Source organism: Lytechinus variegatus, chromosome 10 (assembly GCF_018143015.1).
Source record: "Lytechinus variegatus isolate NC3 chromosome 10, Lvar_3.0, whole genome shotgun sequence".
NCBI classification, from domain to species: Eukaryota; Metazoa; Echinodermata; class Echinoidea; order Temnopleuroida; family Toxopneustidae; genus Lytechinus; species Lytechinus variegatus.
In genome coordinates, this window is record NC_054749.1 from 24,978,426 (window position 1) to 24,993,234 (window position 14,809).

Below are 14,809 nucleotides of genomic sequence, written 5' to 3' on the forward strand. Positions count from 1 at the left end.
CTGAGTGCTCATTTTAAGAAATGGACCATACAGTTTTAAGGAAATTTATCCTGTTTCAATTATTTTACTTATTTGATGTAATTTGTACTTGTTATGCAGTAATGAGGGTCCTCTTTTATAACATAGGAAAGTATGCAGAAAGTTAAACTTTATACAAGCTTTTAACATTGGGAAGAAGTGCGTGTGTGTGTGTGGGTCTGTGTATGTGTGAGTGGTATGCTGTGAGGATGGATGTCTGTGGCTGATTATTAAGTTAACTTTAGATGATTTAGCTTGTTAATGTGTTTAAATAGCCTTGAACTTATTGTCAGCCTATATTGCTTGTTACTGTTATTTTATGAAAACCAATAAAAACAGAAAAAAGACATTATTATAGAGTGGCTGGTTCTGAGAGAGGCATACAGTTTGGAACACATACATGTATACGCATGTGCGTGCGCATGATCAGATGAGTGTCGTTTACAGCGTTTGTTGCAGAGTTGCAAAACTTTTGAGGGTCTCCTATCTGCGTGCAGTCACAAAAATACGACGCGGCGGGGATATTTTTTTTATGTTTTAACTTCGCTTTACTTAAATGAATAAATAAAGGCAAAATATGTCTTCGTCTAAACTGTTCTTGAATAAGTATATTGTCGAAATTAGTTTTTCTTGCTTTCTTTTATCGTTTGATGCATGTGCATATAGCTTTCTTCGTAGTAGTTTCGGTTTTCTAATTTTGTACATTAGCATTATTGTTTATCATTGGCTTTATTATATCACCTGTTAAATTGAGAAAAAAAGGAACACAACGGCTGGAAACAGTCTTTTTCAATCACGGTATTTGATTAAAAATATATTTATAGATCCTACATTAGGAAGGTATGATAAACCAGTGTGGGTCATACCTACAATTTGAAATGCCCGACCAAACCGAATGGATTTATGGTCTTCCTATATTATATAAAATCGCATCATAGATGAAAAACAGATCATTCCTAGGAGGTTCAATATCATGTTGATGTAGAATTTTTAAAAAATGTTGATTCCGGTGGCCAGAACAATTTCTAATTTTATTTTTAAAAATAATAACATAAATTTCCTGCGCCAACATCATAGGTTGCGGGAATCCACCTATCATTCGGTTAACTTATACATTCAGTTAACATCATCATCATACTAATGATGATGATGATAATAATAATGATAATAATTATTTTTTGTATAGCGTATATATCATGTACCGTTTACATTTCTAGTATATGTCTAAGCGCTTTCAAAAGACATGGATTTTGTTCCCTGACTTTATAGCCCAGCATGCGTCCAAGTTTTTCAAGGAATAAACTTCATGGAATATATTTCAAATGACGCAATGATGGATCATGAAGATACTATGGGAAGAGAAGAGAGATAAACCAGAATCAAATTTCACGTTTCAATTAAGAAAGAGAGAATATTTATTCCTCTTTAACGCTTTCACCCTTTCCTTACAAATATATTTTTTTAAATGCCCTCTCTTTCTGTACCCCCCTAAATTTCTGTCCCCTCCTCTATTTTATTACGTTTTCTAGGGACCGGCAGTGGGTCACATGCCTCCATGGCTCGTCTTGTGACGTCATGACATCACTCATTATGACGACTAAAAAGGTAAAGGAAAATGATCAGTAGATCAAGATTTGTTGCATCGATTAAAATATATTTCAACTGCTAGAAACGAAGAAGAAAAATAACTAACAAACAAGGACGACATTTCGAGGAAACATTTCGCTCTGGGTGTCAATTAAGAGTATTACTATTGTTTCCATTATATGACTCAACATTGACATGGACAAAGTCTCAATGAGATGAGGAAGGAATAACTTTGACCAAAACAAGATTACAATGATCAGTTCTTCCGATGCAGGTCAGAAAAGAAAGGAGGGTGTGTGATCGACAAGAGATGACAATAGAAAGTTCACATTCAGCATTCATGGGAGTATTGATATCTATTAGAAAACATACGTCACTCAAGTCTGGGGATAAAGCCCTAAAGACAATGGTGAGATTACCCGGAAGCGTGAAGGACATACCCGTCAGCGATGGTTTCAATTGAATTAGCCACTCAATTAGGTTAATTGGGAGAAAAGGTGTCATCTATTAGGGTGTGATCCATTTCAGGCCTTTGTAGCATCAAGTGGTCAAGTGCCAGGCAAAGAATCGTTCTCATAAAGGATTTCAGGATAACAGGGATAGATCGGGTCATTGAAAAGACGGGAGTGGATAGAGAGTAGGACACAGTTACGATCAGAAATGATGGACATCTGACGATTTCATAACGGCATTTGCAAGAGATCTTAGATTCACTTTCTTGTTCGCAGTCGAAACGAGAGGACATGACTAGCAAATTTCGTCCATCAGTGTCAAAAATATTGTATTTAACTCTGTTAAATGACACTCTCCTTCCGAAGTTTCAACTATTTTGAAGTGACAATTACATTCATTCGAGAAAGACAATTTCCAGTTTGGAAATAATCTATTTCGTTTTTCATCGAGAGAGTCTTTTTCCTGCCTTCATACGACTATTCCATCTGTGAATGTGAATGCCCTCAAGATGGTGGTTAAAGAGAGCACAGAACTGCCGATGGGAAAACGACCAAGATCACCTAATGACCACAAATCGATCTGCGAGAAAGAAAACAAGCGACATGACAAACGTGACAAAGACAAAACAAGAATCCATTCCAAAATTCGCTCAATCCTGACAGCCAACGACAAGCATGACATGGATTCTTTCACAAAAAGCGGTTCAGAGATCGACGTCGACATGCGGACCCCGAGTCCGTCGATGTACGACGTCCCAGGGTCGCCGACGGCATCGGCTCCAAGGCTTCCCAGCAAACTGAAACATGTGCTTTTGTATGAAAACACGATGGAACAGAGGCTTCTCGATCAGCAGATACGAAGGCTAGACTCACAACAACACCGCGGAGCGATCGCCATGGCTACCGACATCGCCAAAGTTCGTGAATCGTCTTCGAGACTGAAGCGATCGGCGCGGAGTTCGAGAATTAATTCAGCCGACGCTGCTGGAGCATTGCGATCAAGCTTGCCTCCCATCATCAACGACCTCAATCAACATTTTGCAACTTATGCAGGAGCACCGACTATTCGCGCACAGAGTCCAACGGAGGTGATACGACAACGGGCTCTACGGCAAAAGTCTCGTTCGGCGGGAACTTTTCTTCCTAAAATTTCGAAAGACGAGACTAAATCTGAGCAGAAGCATAAGACCAAACAAGCCAATGTTTCACTGCCCAATCTGATCTCTTCCAAATATGACATGAGTACTCGAGTGCAGAACGTGCACAACGACGAAACGGCGTCGCGTCCGAAACCATTGTCGCATTCGGCGATTACGAGGCGATCTGTCAACGACGAACGATTCAAACAATTACAGGAACGTCTCCTAGATATGTCAAGTGTTTTGGAGTTGGAGAAGCGACTTCGACCGTGGGTGTTGAAGAACGCCAACGGTACAGGTACAAGCGTTGAACAGGACAATGCCAAAAATGTGAAGGGAAAAGAGGACACGGAGAGGGTCAACAAAACTGTGGTCAATGCTTTCGAAGACGAAAATGATGAGAACCTGTTCATTGCAGACTATTTCGACAAACGGCATCCTAATACCCCAGTGAACAATTTCAAGTGTAATGATGTAACTATAAATGAACTATGAGATCAAATCGAATTTATTAGTTGTTCATGTGCACATTTTTGACAATTGTCTAATTAGCATGTTTGGTGTAATTAACTTTATATTTGCATAATTATCGTGTCTGAGATTACCATAACACAATGAAGAATGTTTGCAAATATTTTGAGTATATTCTGTCGTGCAAAATGTGTGTTTATTTTATATAAATAATTTGACAAGGTTTATTGGTTAAATCAACATAACACGATGAACATTCTGATCAAACTACCTCATTAAATATGACTGTTATTGATGCATTTCATCAAAGATAAATCTTAATATGTAATTCAGACATGTATATAATATGTAATCTAACATTGCCATTAGCTGGTGCTTGTGTAAAAGGTGAATACTACGGTATTATGGAATGACGGAAACTTGTCGGCAGATATCTCTTTCAATCTAAAATAATTATAATATACTCTGAAATTACAACACTTGGCACGTTTATCTTTCAGTGCGTATGAAGGAGTGAGAGTGTAAAATAAAACCCCAGAAGTGTTTCTATAACATATTATTTGAATAATTTTCAGATCTTCGTTAGGTTTTGATCGGCCGCCGAGGAGCCAAAGTAGGCCTATTTGTAACTTTTATTATGGTTAACTGTCGGATAAAACCGACTTTGTCGGATTCCATTCAAGTCCTTTCATAAAATGCTCCCCAATAGAGACGGGGGTGGGGGCACTGGGGGCATTCCATGAAACGACTTGTCGGATCTTTTATCCGGCAAAGTAGGATTTATCCGACAGTTATACTATAGCAACAGTTGGACACTAATTTTGCCTTTCAATAAAAAAAACCAAGGAATCTATTCAGATCCGACAATGGTCTGATTACAAATATTGATGAAACACTCCCCTTATCCGTCTCAAAAGATGGTGACGGCGACGATGGTAGCTTATGATGATTGTGCAGGCAATGGTGAAGGTTAATGGTGATGATGATAGGCCTATATGACGACGATTTTTTGTTGATGATGGTGTGATGATTAATTTTTTGTTGCTAATGATTTTTATGGTGACGATGACGATAAAGATGATGGTAATGTTGGTGATTAGATGATGACGGCGACAATAATGTAAGAGTGTTGATGATGGTGCCGATGACTATTAGAGGACGATGATGATGAGTATAATGATAATCTTGTTTTTGTTTGGCGAATGGAGTGAGGCAGATGATGATGTTAACGATAGTGTTGCCGATGATGTTGCTAATAATGACATTGCTGCTATGATAATGGTATATATCACAACCATTGTTTTGCTGCTTATGGTTGATATAAGCGAGCTATAGATTTCATAACCTAGCCCAAGACCCAGAATCTTCTCTTCATCAACGCAACGCTCTCCTCCTTATTCATGAGCAGTAAGGCTACTTCTTTCTCTCTCCCCCCCCTGTCCTTTCACTCTCTTTCTTTCTCTCTTTCCTTCCATCTGTAATCCTGCAATCCTCCTGCTCTTTAAACTTACTCTCAAATCCCCTGTTCCCGTCTGTTCACTTCTTTTTTTGTCTGTCTTTCTCTCGGTCTTCTCTTTCTCAGTCACACCCCCTACCCATCTGACTTCTACCCTCCCTCCCCCTCTCTGTCTGTCTCCTGTTCTCTCCTTTTCTCTCCTCATTTTCTCACTGCCCCCATCACTTTTCTCCACTCTTTTACCTCCTCCATTGGCGGCGGAAGCCAAAATCTTTAAGGGGGGGGAACAACCAAAATGTTTTGACAAGCAAAAATATTTTTTTTAAGTTTTCAACCAAAAATTTTAGTGGGGACGCAGGAAACAAAATTGACAAGCAGGAAACAAAATTGAGAAGCAAAGAAAAAAGGTTATCAACTAAAAATTTAGGGAGGGGGGACTGTCACCCCACCCCCACTTCCAGCACCTATGACCTCCTCTCTCTCTCTTATTCTCATCCCATCTCTAATGCCCCAGTCACATATTAGCGAATCAGACTCCAAACCAAACAAATCTATGACACCGTTTCCTATGACATACCATCGGTCAGTTTGGAGTTATTTTACTCAGTGTGACTGTAACTTTTAAATTCAAATCTCTTTATCGCAATCTCATAATGAACAAGATTGGTAAATGGATATATTCAACTTCTAGAATCTCTTTATTACACAATTTAATAGCTCAAAATAGAATCTTGTGACATAACAATATAAAGCACCACAACCACTTAGTACTCAGTATAGATAATTAGTAGAAACATATGGGTCAATATGATAGATGATGTCCATGTTAGTTTATATGTCAATATGATAGTTATCAACATAAGACACAATAAGTAGGGCCAATGGGAAGGTGAAAAGATTGTACTTTTTGGACCAATTGAGGTAGGTAATTAATCTCACAATTCATGATTTCATTAAATATAATGGTCTTATAATAAGTAATTAATAAAATAACATTTTTTTAATTGAACAATTAGTGGAATGCATAGAGTGGATGAAGGAAGGACACATACATAAAAATACAAATCATGCACAAAAGTATTTATTTTTGAAGTAGATAATATAGACTAAAATTTGTAGTAATAGAATGTCCAATCTAAAAAAAACAACATTGATAATGTGTTTGAGTTTGTATTATATGATAATGTGAATAAAAAACCAGAGTTCACAACCGGGTAGAGAGCATTAGTATCACAACTATCACATATATTACTGTAGTAGGTTTCACGGTACACCATGTATCTTTCTTGGGCAAGTGTTGGTCCTGAAAAGGACCATCCAATCTTGACGTTTTGACAAGTGTGTTCTTGTCGTCCTCAGGAGAATGAGCAAAGTTTGTAAAAGCAGGCCTTATATACTCTGCCAAAGTGCCGTATGCACGGAACCTTCCAGGGTACACATCTCTGATTGGCTAGATAAGTCACATGACATCCACATATGCGGACGTGGGTGACAACACACACAAAAAAAATGAATATCACATATATTGATAATATAAGGAATTTGCAGACTGAGGAACCCTAACCACACTTGTGATGCGTCTTTTAGCTAGAAAGGTGCAACATGACTCTAACAGCCACCTTAGGATCTAGATTTACCGATGTGATTCGTTTTTCAGATCAACCTCACCCACATATGCACAGATGAGTGAGGTTTGAAATGATGAGAAGAAAAAGAGGACAGATGGATGGAGGCACAATACTTTCTGAACCTTTTTTTTGAAGTTTGCACCGCCAGGGCAGTAGACTGCAAATCACCAGCGTGCTGCTCACGTGTGGGTTAGAGTGTTGCTCTAAAACTTTCTACTGATGTTTTATTTTTTATATGAGGATTTAAGTCAAGCTCTGATTGTTCTAGGAAAGAATGAGTTTTTGTAAGTTTCTGTCCGGGCAAATGGCACTTCTATGCGAGTACCACTATTCTTCCTCGTCTCCCTTGTCAAAATCAAGTTAATGTATTCCTCTTTGTTTATATTAAAATTATTATTCTGGGTTTTGTCCATCATTGTCAGTCTGCTCTTTTACCTTCTACTTTCCAGTGTATCGAGTTGGAGATCTTTTAACATTCCACTAGCTTGGTCGGTAGAGCGGAGGTTTCAGATTTCAGTGACCCGGGTTCGATTCCCATTAGGTGTGCTAGAGCCCTTGGGTAAGGCATTATCCTGCTTATAAGCAATCATGCTTTTCTTAGCAATCACATAAAAAATCACCACCAAATCACTTTTAAAAAAAATAGTACCAGAGGCATGACACTAATTCAAAGAAAGTAGTGATAATAATATTACAGGATATTAACTCTTTATAACCGTACATAATTACATAGAATTATTAAAATTATGAATATATTGATAGAAAAATATATAATAGTACTATCATAATTGATAATGACCAATGTAAGTCAATTTCGGCAAAAAAATCTACATTGTCCATTGGGAAGGAAGCACACAAATTTCTGATAATTCCAATATAACACATCACAAAAATTTGTAATTAAGAAGGCATTTACACATGTACAGTTTTGTTTATAAATTTCATCACTGTCATGTATCTTAATTACAGGCACTTTATAGTCTTGAAATAAAAATAAGTCTGGCAATCTCATACATATATGAAGACATATATAGTCAAATTCAAACAAATCGCCGTGCAATATCGGATAAAGAAATGGCAATTTGTTATTCAAACGTTGCAGAATAATCTATACACATTATGATTTTATAGACTAATATACTGATATTCACAGAATGACTTTGATGGCACTTGCATCACATAAAACACTCAAGTCACAAAGCCATCATCGGTAATACTGTCTTTCTTTTTCCTTTCCTTTCTTTTCTACTTCTAACTACAATATGTATTCAGAAAAAATTCTGCTTGAAAAACATTTTTAACATCATCCACTTTTTTTCTGACAAAATGACACAAAAGCATTTTGATTCTCTATTTATATTCAAAATGGCAGATACTATTTGAGGCTTTGTCAGTAAATGATTTCACCCACCATTTATCACTGCTTCATTTCTCGGGTCGTTGACCCCATTCTCTCTGTCTCAGTTCCACCCTTCTGATCTTCCCGCTGGTCGTCTTAGGAAGCAAATCCACAAACTCAATCTGAGAGGGGGTAAAACAAGAATTATTCATCGATTGATTCTTATACAGAGTAGCCTGATAGGCATAAAATTAATCAAACAAATGCAAAATAGACCTTTAAAAAAAATCAAATGGGCATAATGAAGTCGAATGAAGATCATATCTTCAGGGAAGGTCACAGGAGAAAACCTCTCCCATAGATTTTGTACACATGACTTGGCAGGCCTTGACTACATCTCTACATGTCTTACAGTATGAAAATAGATGAAATCTTGACTGCACAGAGTAAAAATGGCCTGAATTCACAAAGTGGTTTTGAAAACCCATGGTTGAGTCCATGGTTTATGCAGATTTCCTGTATAAATTAGGCTTATTTTACCACATATATTAAAAAATGTCCAATGCTGATGCGGAAAATTGACGCCTGTTCTGTGGTTATCCACGCTACTTTGTTAATGAGTCCACTGTTTTGAATGAGTCGACTCTTCGAACAGTGGACTCATGAATAAAATAGCGTATCTAACCATGGTAACAGGCTTCAATTTGGCACACTGTGACAAAAGCGCAGACCAGCATTGGACATGTTTTTTACACGCGCCTGATACGCACTAAATTAAGCATAATTTATACAGGAAATCTGTATAAACCATGGATTCAACCGTGGGTTTTCAAAAACCACCTTTCTGAATTCAGGCCAATATGATTCTCTGCAACTGCCAGATCAACAATAGGCTATATAACAAACCAAATTCCCAAAATTTTTATGCATGTAACTTTGCATAAGTGAACTCACTTTGGACCACAGAGTTCTGTTCGACTTGGGAGATATTTTGGTTTATAACCCATTTTCCATATTCCAGTATTAAAACAATGCTTCACCTTGGCTTCATTAACATTTCAAGTGCTTAAATTCCATGACATACATGTAGACCTCTCACTTAAAAATTATTCCTTCTTTATTTTTCTTCCATTTCCACCACTTTTTTTTTTTACTTGAAAAAAAAATTGTAGTGGGAAGGAAGGGGGGTTGCAGGCTCCCCTTGATTCCTGCCTACGAGGTGCTGCCTCTGCTAAACGACCATATGGTATAAAGAGAAACAGGAAAAAAAATAATGAAATAATAATAATAATAAGAGCATTTATACTGCACAACTACTATAACAGAGCTGCCAACCTGAAAAAAAAACATTTCAGTATCTTAAAAAGTTGAAAATCAGTATTTTGGTGAGGAAATCAGTATTTTCAAAAAATACCATAGGACAACACATAAAGCTGAAACTTTAGAAATCAGTATTTCACATTTAACTATCAGTATTTTTCTCACTTTTCAGTACTAAATACTGAAAATCAGTACTACTTGGCAGCTCTGCATAGTATAATATATTCTAATTATAATCAAGTAACCAAAATGGTAATCAGACCATTTCAATGTTGAATAAAAAAAAACTTAAAATAAATCATGAGCTTACCTTTCTAGGGTACTTGTATGGTGCGGTGAGTTGCTTGGAGTGTTCTTGGAGCTCTGTAATAAGTTCAGCTTGATCTCTACTCTTGTAGTCCTCTGCTAATACCACAAATGTTTTCACGACCTGGCAGGGACGAACACAAGACATTACGTACAAAGAATTATTGAATTATGAATACAAGGCGATTGATAAACAACAATAGTATGCAACATTTATAAAGCCATTGCTACAAATACTGCTATCGCTGGGCTTTAGAGAAGACACCCTGACCAGGTGCTTGAGCATTCCATTGACCTTAATCATATGACCTGAAATTCAGGACAAGTGGAATGCCTCTGGCCGTCTCACCTGCACCACGCGGTTCAATATAGCAGCAGTGCTGACTTTGAATACTACTCTAACTCGCACAAGATGTTCAGTGATACATGGTTACTCTTATGTCCACTTTTTATGAACTAGACCAATAAACTTACAGAGATATGATGGTTATTCAACAAAAAACCCCAACATGGCCAAAGTTCATTGACCTTACATGACCTGTGACCTTGATCATGTGACCTGAAACTCGCACAGGATGTTCAGTGATACTTGATTACTCTTATGTACAAGTTTCATGAATCAGATCCATAAACTTTCAAAGTTATGATGGTAATTCAACAGATACACCCAGTTCGGCCAAAGTTCATTGACCTTTGACCTTGGTCATGTGACCTGAAACGCGCACAGGATGTTCAAAGATACTTGATTACTATAATATCCAAGTTTAATGAACTAGACCAATAAACTTTCAAAGTTATGATGGTAATTCAACAGATATCCGCAATTCGGCCAAAGTTCATTGACCCTAAATGACCTTTGACCTTGGTCATGTGACGTGAAACTCGTGCAGGATGTTCAGTGATACTTGATTAACCTTATGTCCAAGTTTCATGAACTAGGTCCATATATTTTCTAAGTTATGATGACATTTCAAAAACTTAACCTCAGGTTAAGATTTCGATGTTGATCCCTCCAACATGGTCTAAGTTCATTGACCCTAAATGACCTTTGACCTTGGTCATGTGACATGAAACTCTAATAGGATGTTCAGTAATACTTGATTAACGTTATGGCCAAGTTTTATTAACTAGGTCCATATACTTTCTAAGTTATGACGTCATTTCAAAAACTTAACCTCAGGTTAAGATTTGATGTTGACGCCGCCGCCGCCGTCGGAAAAGCGGCGCCTATAGTCTCACTCTGCTTCGCAGGTGAGACAAAAAATGATCACTGATACTTGATTACCCATATGGCCAAGTTTCATGAACTAGGTCCATACACTTTCTCAGTTTTGATGACTTTTCAAAATCCTTTATTTGTATTTACGACTCCTGTATAAGAAGTGATATAGCGCCAGCTGGTGGCAGTTCACGTGTTGACGATAATGTAAACAATCGCCCTCTTTGCAGCACTGTATCAAATCATGATGTTCCTATAAAAAATGGTAAGCACTTTATCAACAATTGTGATCGAAGTGCCTTTTTTTTATTGTCATTGGTTAAAATTTTCCACCGCCGTCATCAGAACGCAATGCCTATAGTCTTGCTAAGTTATTGGAATGCTAACCTCTCCCCTTGTAGGGTCTGGTGAACTAACTGCAGCTACCTCAGCAACAGCCGGATGCTTGATCAGAGCACTCTCTACTTCAAATGGTCCAATCCGATATCTATTACAATGATAAAAATGCATTATTGTTTTAATTTCATTGGGAAGCAATCAAAATAATACCTGTGCTGGGAGAATTCATAATAATAATAATATAGGATTTGCATAGCGCACGTATCCACCTTGCTAGGTGCTCAAGGCGCTCCTATATTACCCCGGCTAAGCTAGTCTACCGATTCTGGTGCGCACAGCTTTTCATACATGTGCTTAAACTTATCTAATAAACACCTAGCAGAGATAGAACAGGGGGGTGCTTCACAAAGATTTAAGTATGACTTAGAGTCGCACTTAAATACCGAGTTGTGTACGGTATGAAAGGCTTGACCGCATTGGTCAGATCTTGCCATGAGGACGCGCACTACTGCGTATCTATCAATAAGATCGCGTGTTGCATATCATGTACGCGTCTGCATTTAAGTATGACTTAAGTCATACTTAAGTCTGGCTTAAGTCATACTTAAGTATGACTTAAGTCATACTTAAGTCTTTGTGAAACATCCCCCAGTAGTGGTAACTGAAAAGAAGTCCTGTTGGAAGCAGTCTTATAGTATTCTGGATGCATACAAAGGTATGTGTGTGAAATTGAGTGACATTCCTCCCATAAATTTTGATGAATTTAGTGCCTTTATCCAATTGAACCAAGATATACTGGTCAATCTCAGCGCTCAGATGCCTCCATGCCTACAGGTGTGGATGCATCTATTATGCTTTTTTGATAATCGGCTAAAGAGACCTTTTACATACTGTACCTATTTCTGAATCAATTTGCCCAAATAAATGGTGAATATATCAAAAATCTGTAATTTAATGAAGTTATATGTACTCAATTTCACTACATCTGATAAAGTAGTTAGAAATCCCAGGTGCTATACATGTATCTCTACACAATGGCACTTAAACATGACTCTTCACTCTCTCTTCAACGTCCCCTGGGGCCGTTTCATAAAGCTGTCGGTAAGTTAACAATGACTTTAAGAACGACTGGTGATCCTTTCTTACGCGTAAACCATCGCCAATGAACATTTTGGCATATTCCATTTACCACAAGAAAGGATCACCACTCGTTCTTAAAGTCGCTCTTAACTTACAAACAGCTTTATGAAACACCCACCTGAAATTAATTTGAAGGTATTTCTCACAATGATCAATAGATTCCATGGATGTGACAAGAATAGAAACTTTTTTAGGCACCAAGATTTAAACTGACAAAAAGGCATATCTTACCCTGCAGATGTTATGACATCATCATTACGACCCATTAACCAGAAGTAACCATCTTCGTCTTGAATGGCCTTATCTCCAGTCACGTAATAATCTCCTCGGAACACAGACTTTGTCCTTTCAGGATCATCCTATTGGGAAATTTAGTAGAAAATTATATACGGCAGGTTCCCCCAAGTTTGCGCAGTCCCCCTTGTATGCGCACACTCGTATCTACGCAACTCTAGTAAAAGACGCAACGAGCACGAACTTTAAACATGCAATAGGTATTCATTAAAAAATCTGACTCAAAATGGTGGAAAAATAATGAATTTAAGGTATTTCATGTGATGGCCTCAAAATGCAGCCTTTCTCTTCAAAATCCCTGAATTGTGTGCAAAGTGAATGAGTGCGCAGACATGGGGTATCATTTTTTTTCAATCTGAAAAATGATTGCCCGAGGTTTTTTCAAGAAAATCCTATATTTTCTTTCATTTTGTTAATGAGAAATTTGATAAGGAACGTTATTAACTGAAAGATTTTGTGAAATAAGAAGATATTCATGTTAAATCTTAACTCAAATTGTTAGGTGCGCACACTTGGGGCCCACCATCATACTAATGGTAGGTAATTTATTTCAAAACTGATTTAAAAGCATGAGCTGAAAGTTCAATTCATGTTTAGATAAAAAATCGAAAGCAGAAATATGGAAATATTTGATAAGAAATACTAATACAAAATATATACAATGAGTTAAGAAATAATGAACCGATAATACAATTTTGAGGACAACATGAATGAAGTTTAATGACATCATCAGCAGAAAATTTCAAATAATATTAATAATGATTATAGTTAAATCTATAGGTTTTCATATATGCTTAATAAAAAAAAAGGGTTGGGTTGGATCAATCACAACTTTTTTGTAAGACAGAGTATTTTTGTTGATCCTCAATATTAGACGTACAAATATCACAGAAAAATACACCATAAATGTACTGATATTTATCTTCACATAAAATCTCTTTCCCCTAGAATTTCGGCATTTTGACAAATCTATATATAGGCATGTTTTACAGGCTCAGGTTCCTGTAAGTTTACATACAGTATCTTTGTTTAAAGACTTCGATTTTCTTTGCAGTGCATGCGATATGGAATACCAGCAAATATATATGAAATATGAGCACAAAGATAATAATCAAATGATGATCAAGATTGTAAAGGAAGCTTTCTCTTGTCATAGTACCTTAACACAAAATGTATACTGTATCTGATCAATTGATTATCTGAGTAAGAAATACAATGACAACAAGTAATACTTTCCGCCTTATTAACTAAATAATCACTCCCTTTTATTCTTACTTTAACACCCTTTCTTTCAACCAATGCTTGCAAATAGATAATTGTTGCTATTTGCCATGATATGTTTGCTATGATCTGAAATTCGTAAAAATGTTTCTAGAGTTACATGTATGCATGACTATATGAATGACATGAATATCATTCTAGCTGGTATATCAATTGAATATCAAAAGCGCTATCTCTCCAACTATTGAACGATATCTTTAATGAACAACTTTATGGAAAATACCCTCAATTGCTGCTCTTACCACATACTGAGAGAAGAGACCTAACGGTCTAACAGGTTTCACCTTCATGCCAACGATACCAACCTCCCCTCTTGGGAGTTCATTACCGTCCTCATCAACGATGGCTATATCATAACCAGGACAGGCCTTACCACAGGATCCTGGCTTGGTCTGAATACAGCGATATGATGCTATCATTGCTACCTAAGTGAACGAAAAAAGAGAAATCAAACACAAAAAGAAAATTCTATTATTGCAGGATGTGGTTGTACAGGATCCATGTAATTTGACTGATAGATAAATCTCCAATTTGATATGATTTTATTCCATTCAATATAGAAATTGTGATATCACCAGGTATAAACATGATATTTAAAGTACAATATTACATTCATTTAGATAAAATTACATGATTAAAATGGAAATTGGTGGCTGCAAACAAGCCTAGAAGGTTTGTATGGACATCCGTCAAAGATAGAAGAAGAGTTTAATATGAAGTTGACCTGAATATAATGGAAGCAATTTGACATCTCACAGTAATAACTTCCAACTTTCCTATCTCTCTAAGGTGATTAACTCTCAAGCCCAGCGCACACGAT

At 36.9% G+C, this 14,809-nt stretch overlaps 1 protein-coding gene across 3 annotated transcripts in view; it reads right to left on the reverse strand.

Moving 5' to 3' along the window:
* Nucleotides 1–5,820: 5,820 nt before the first annotated feature.
* The window catches only part of LOC121422468 (acyl-coenzyme A synthetase ACSM3, mitochondrial-like), a 30,321-nt gene continuing 21,332 nt past the window's right edge, over nucleotides 5,821–14,809 (reverse strand). For all 3 annotated transcript variants that reach the window (XM_041617537.1, XM_041617536.1, XM_041617538.1), the window contains exons 12-16: nucleotides 14,232–14,414; nucleotides 12,646–12,773; nucleotides 11,323–11,422; nucleotides 9,721–9,840; nucleotides 5,821–8,272 (exon numbers count right to left, since the gene is read on the reverse strand). In XM_041617537.1, the coding sequence (XP_041473471.1) occupies nucleotides 8,177–8,272; nucleotides 9,721–9,840; nucleotides 11,323–11,422; nucleotides 12,646–12,773; nucleotides 14,232–14,414 (627 nt within the window). In that variant the 3' untranslated portion in view covers nucleotides 5,821–8,176. The remainder of the gene's footprint in view (nucleotides 8,273–9,720; nucleotides 9,841–11,322; nucleotides 11,423–12,645; nucleotides 12,774–14,231; nucleotides 14,415–14,809) is intronic.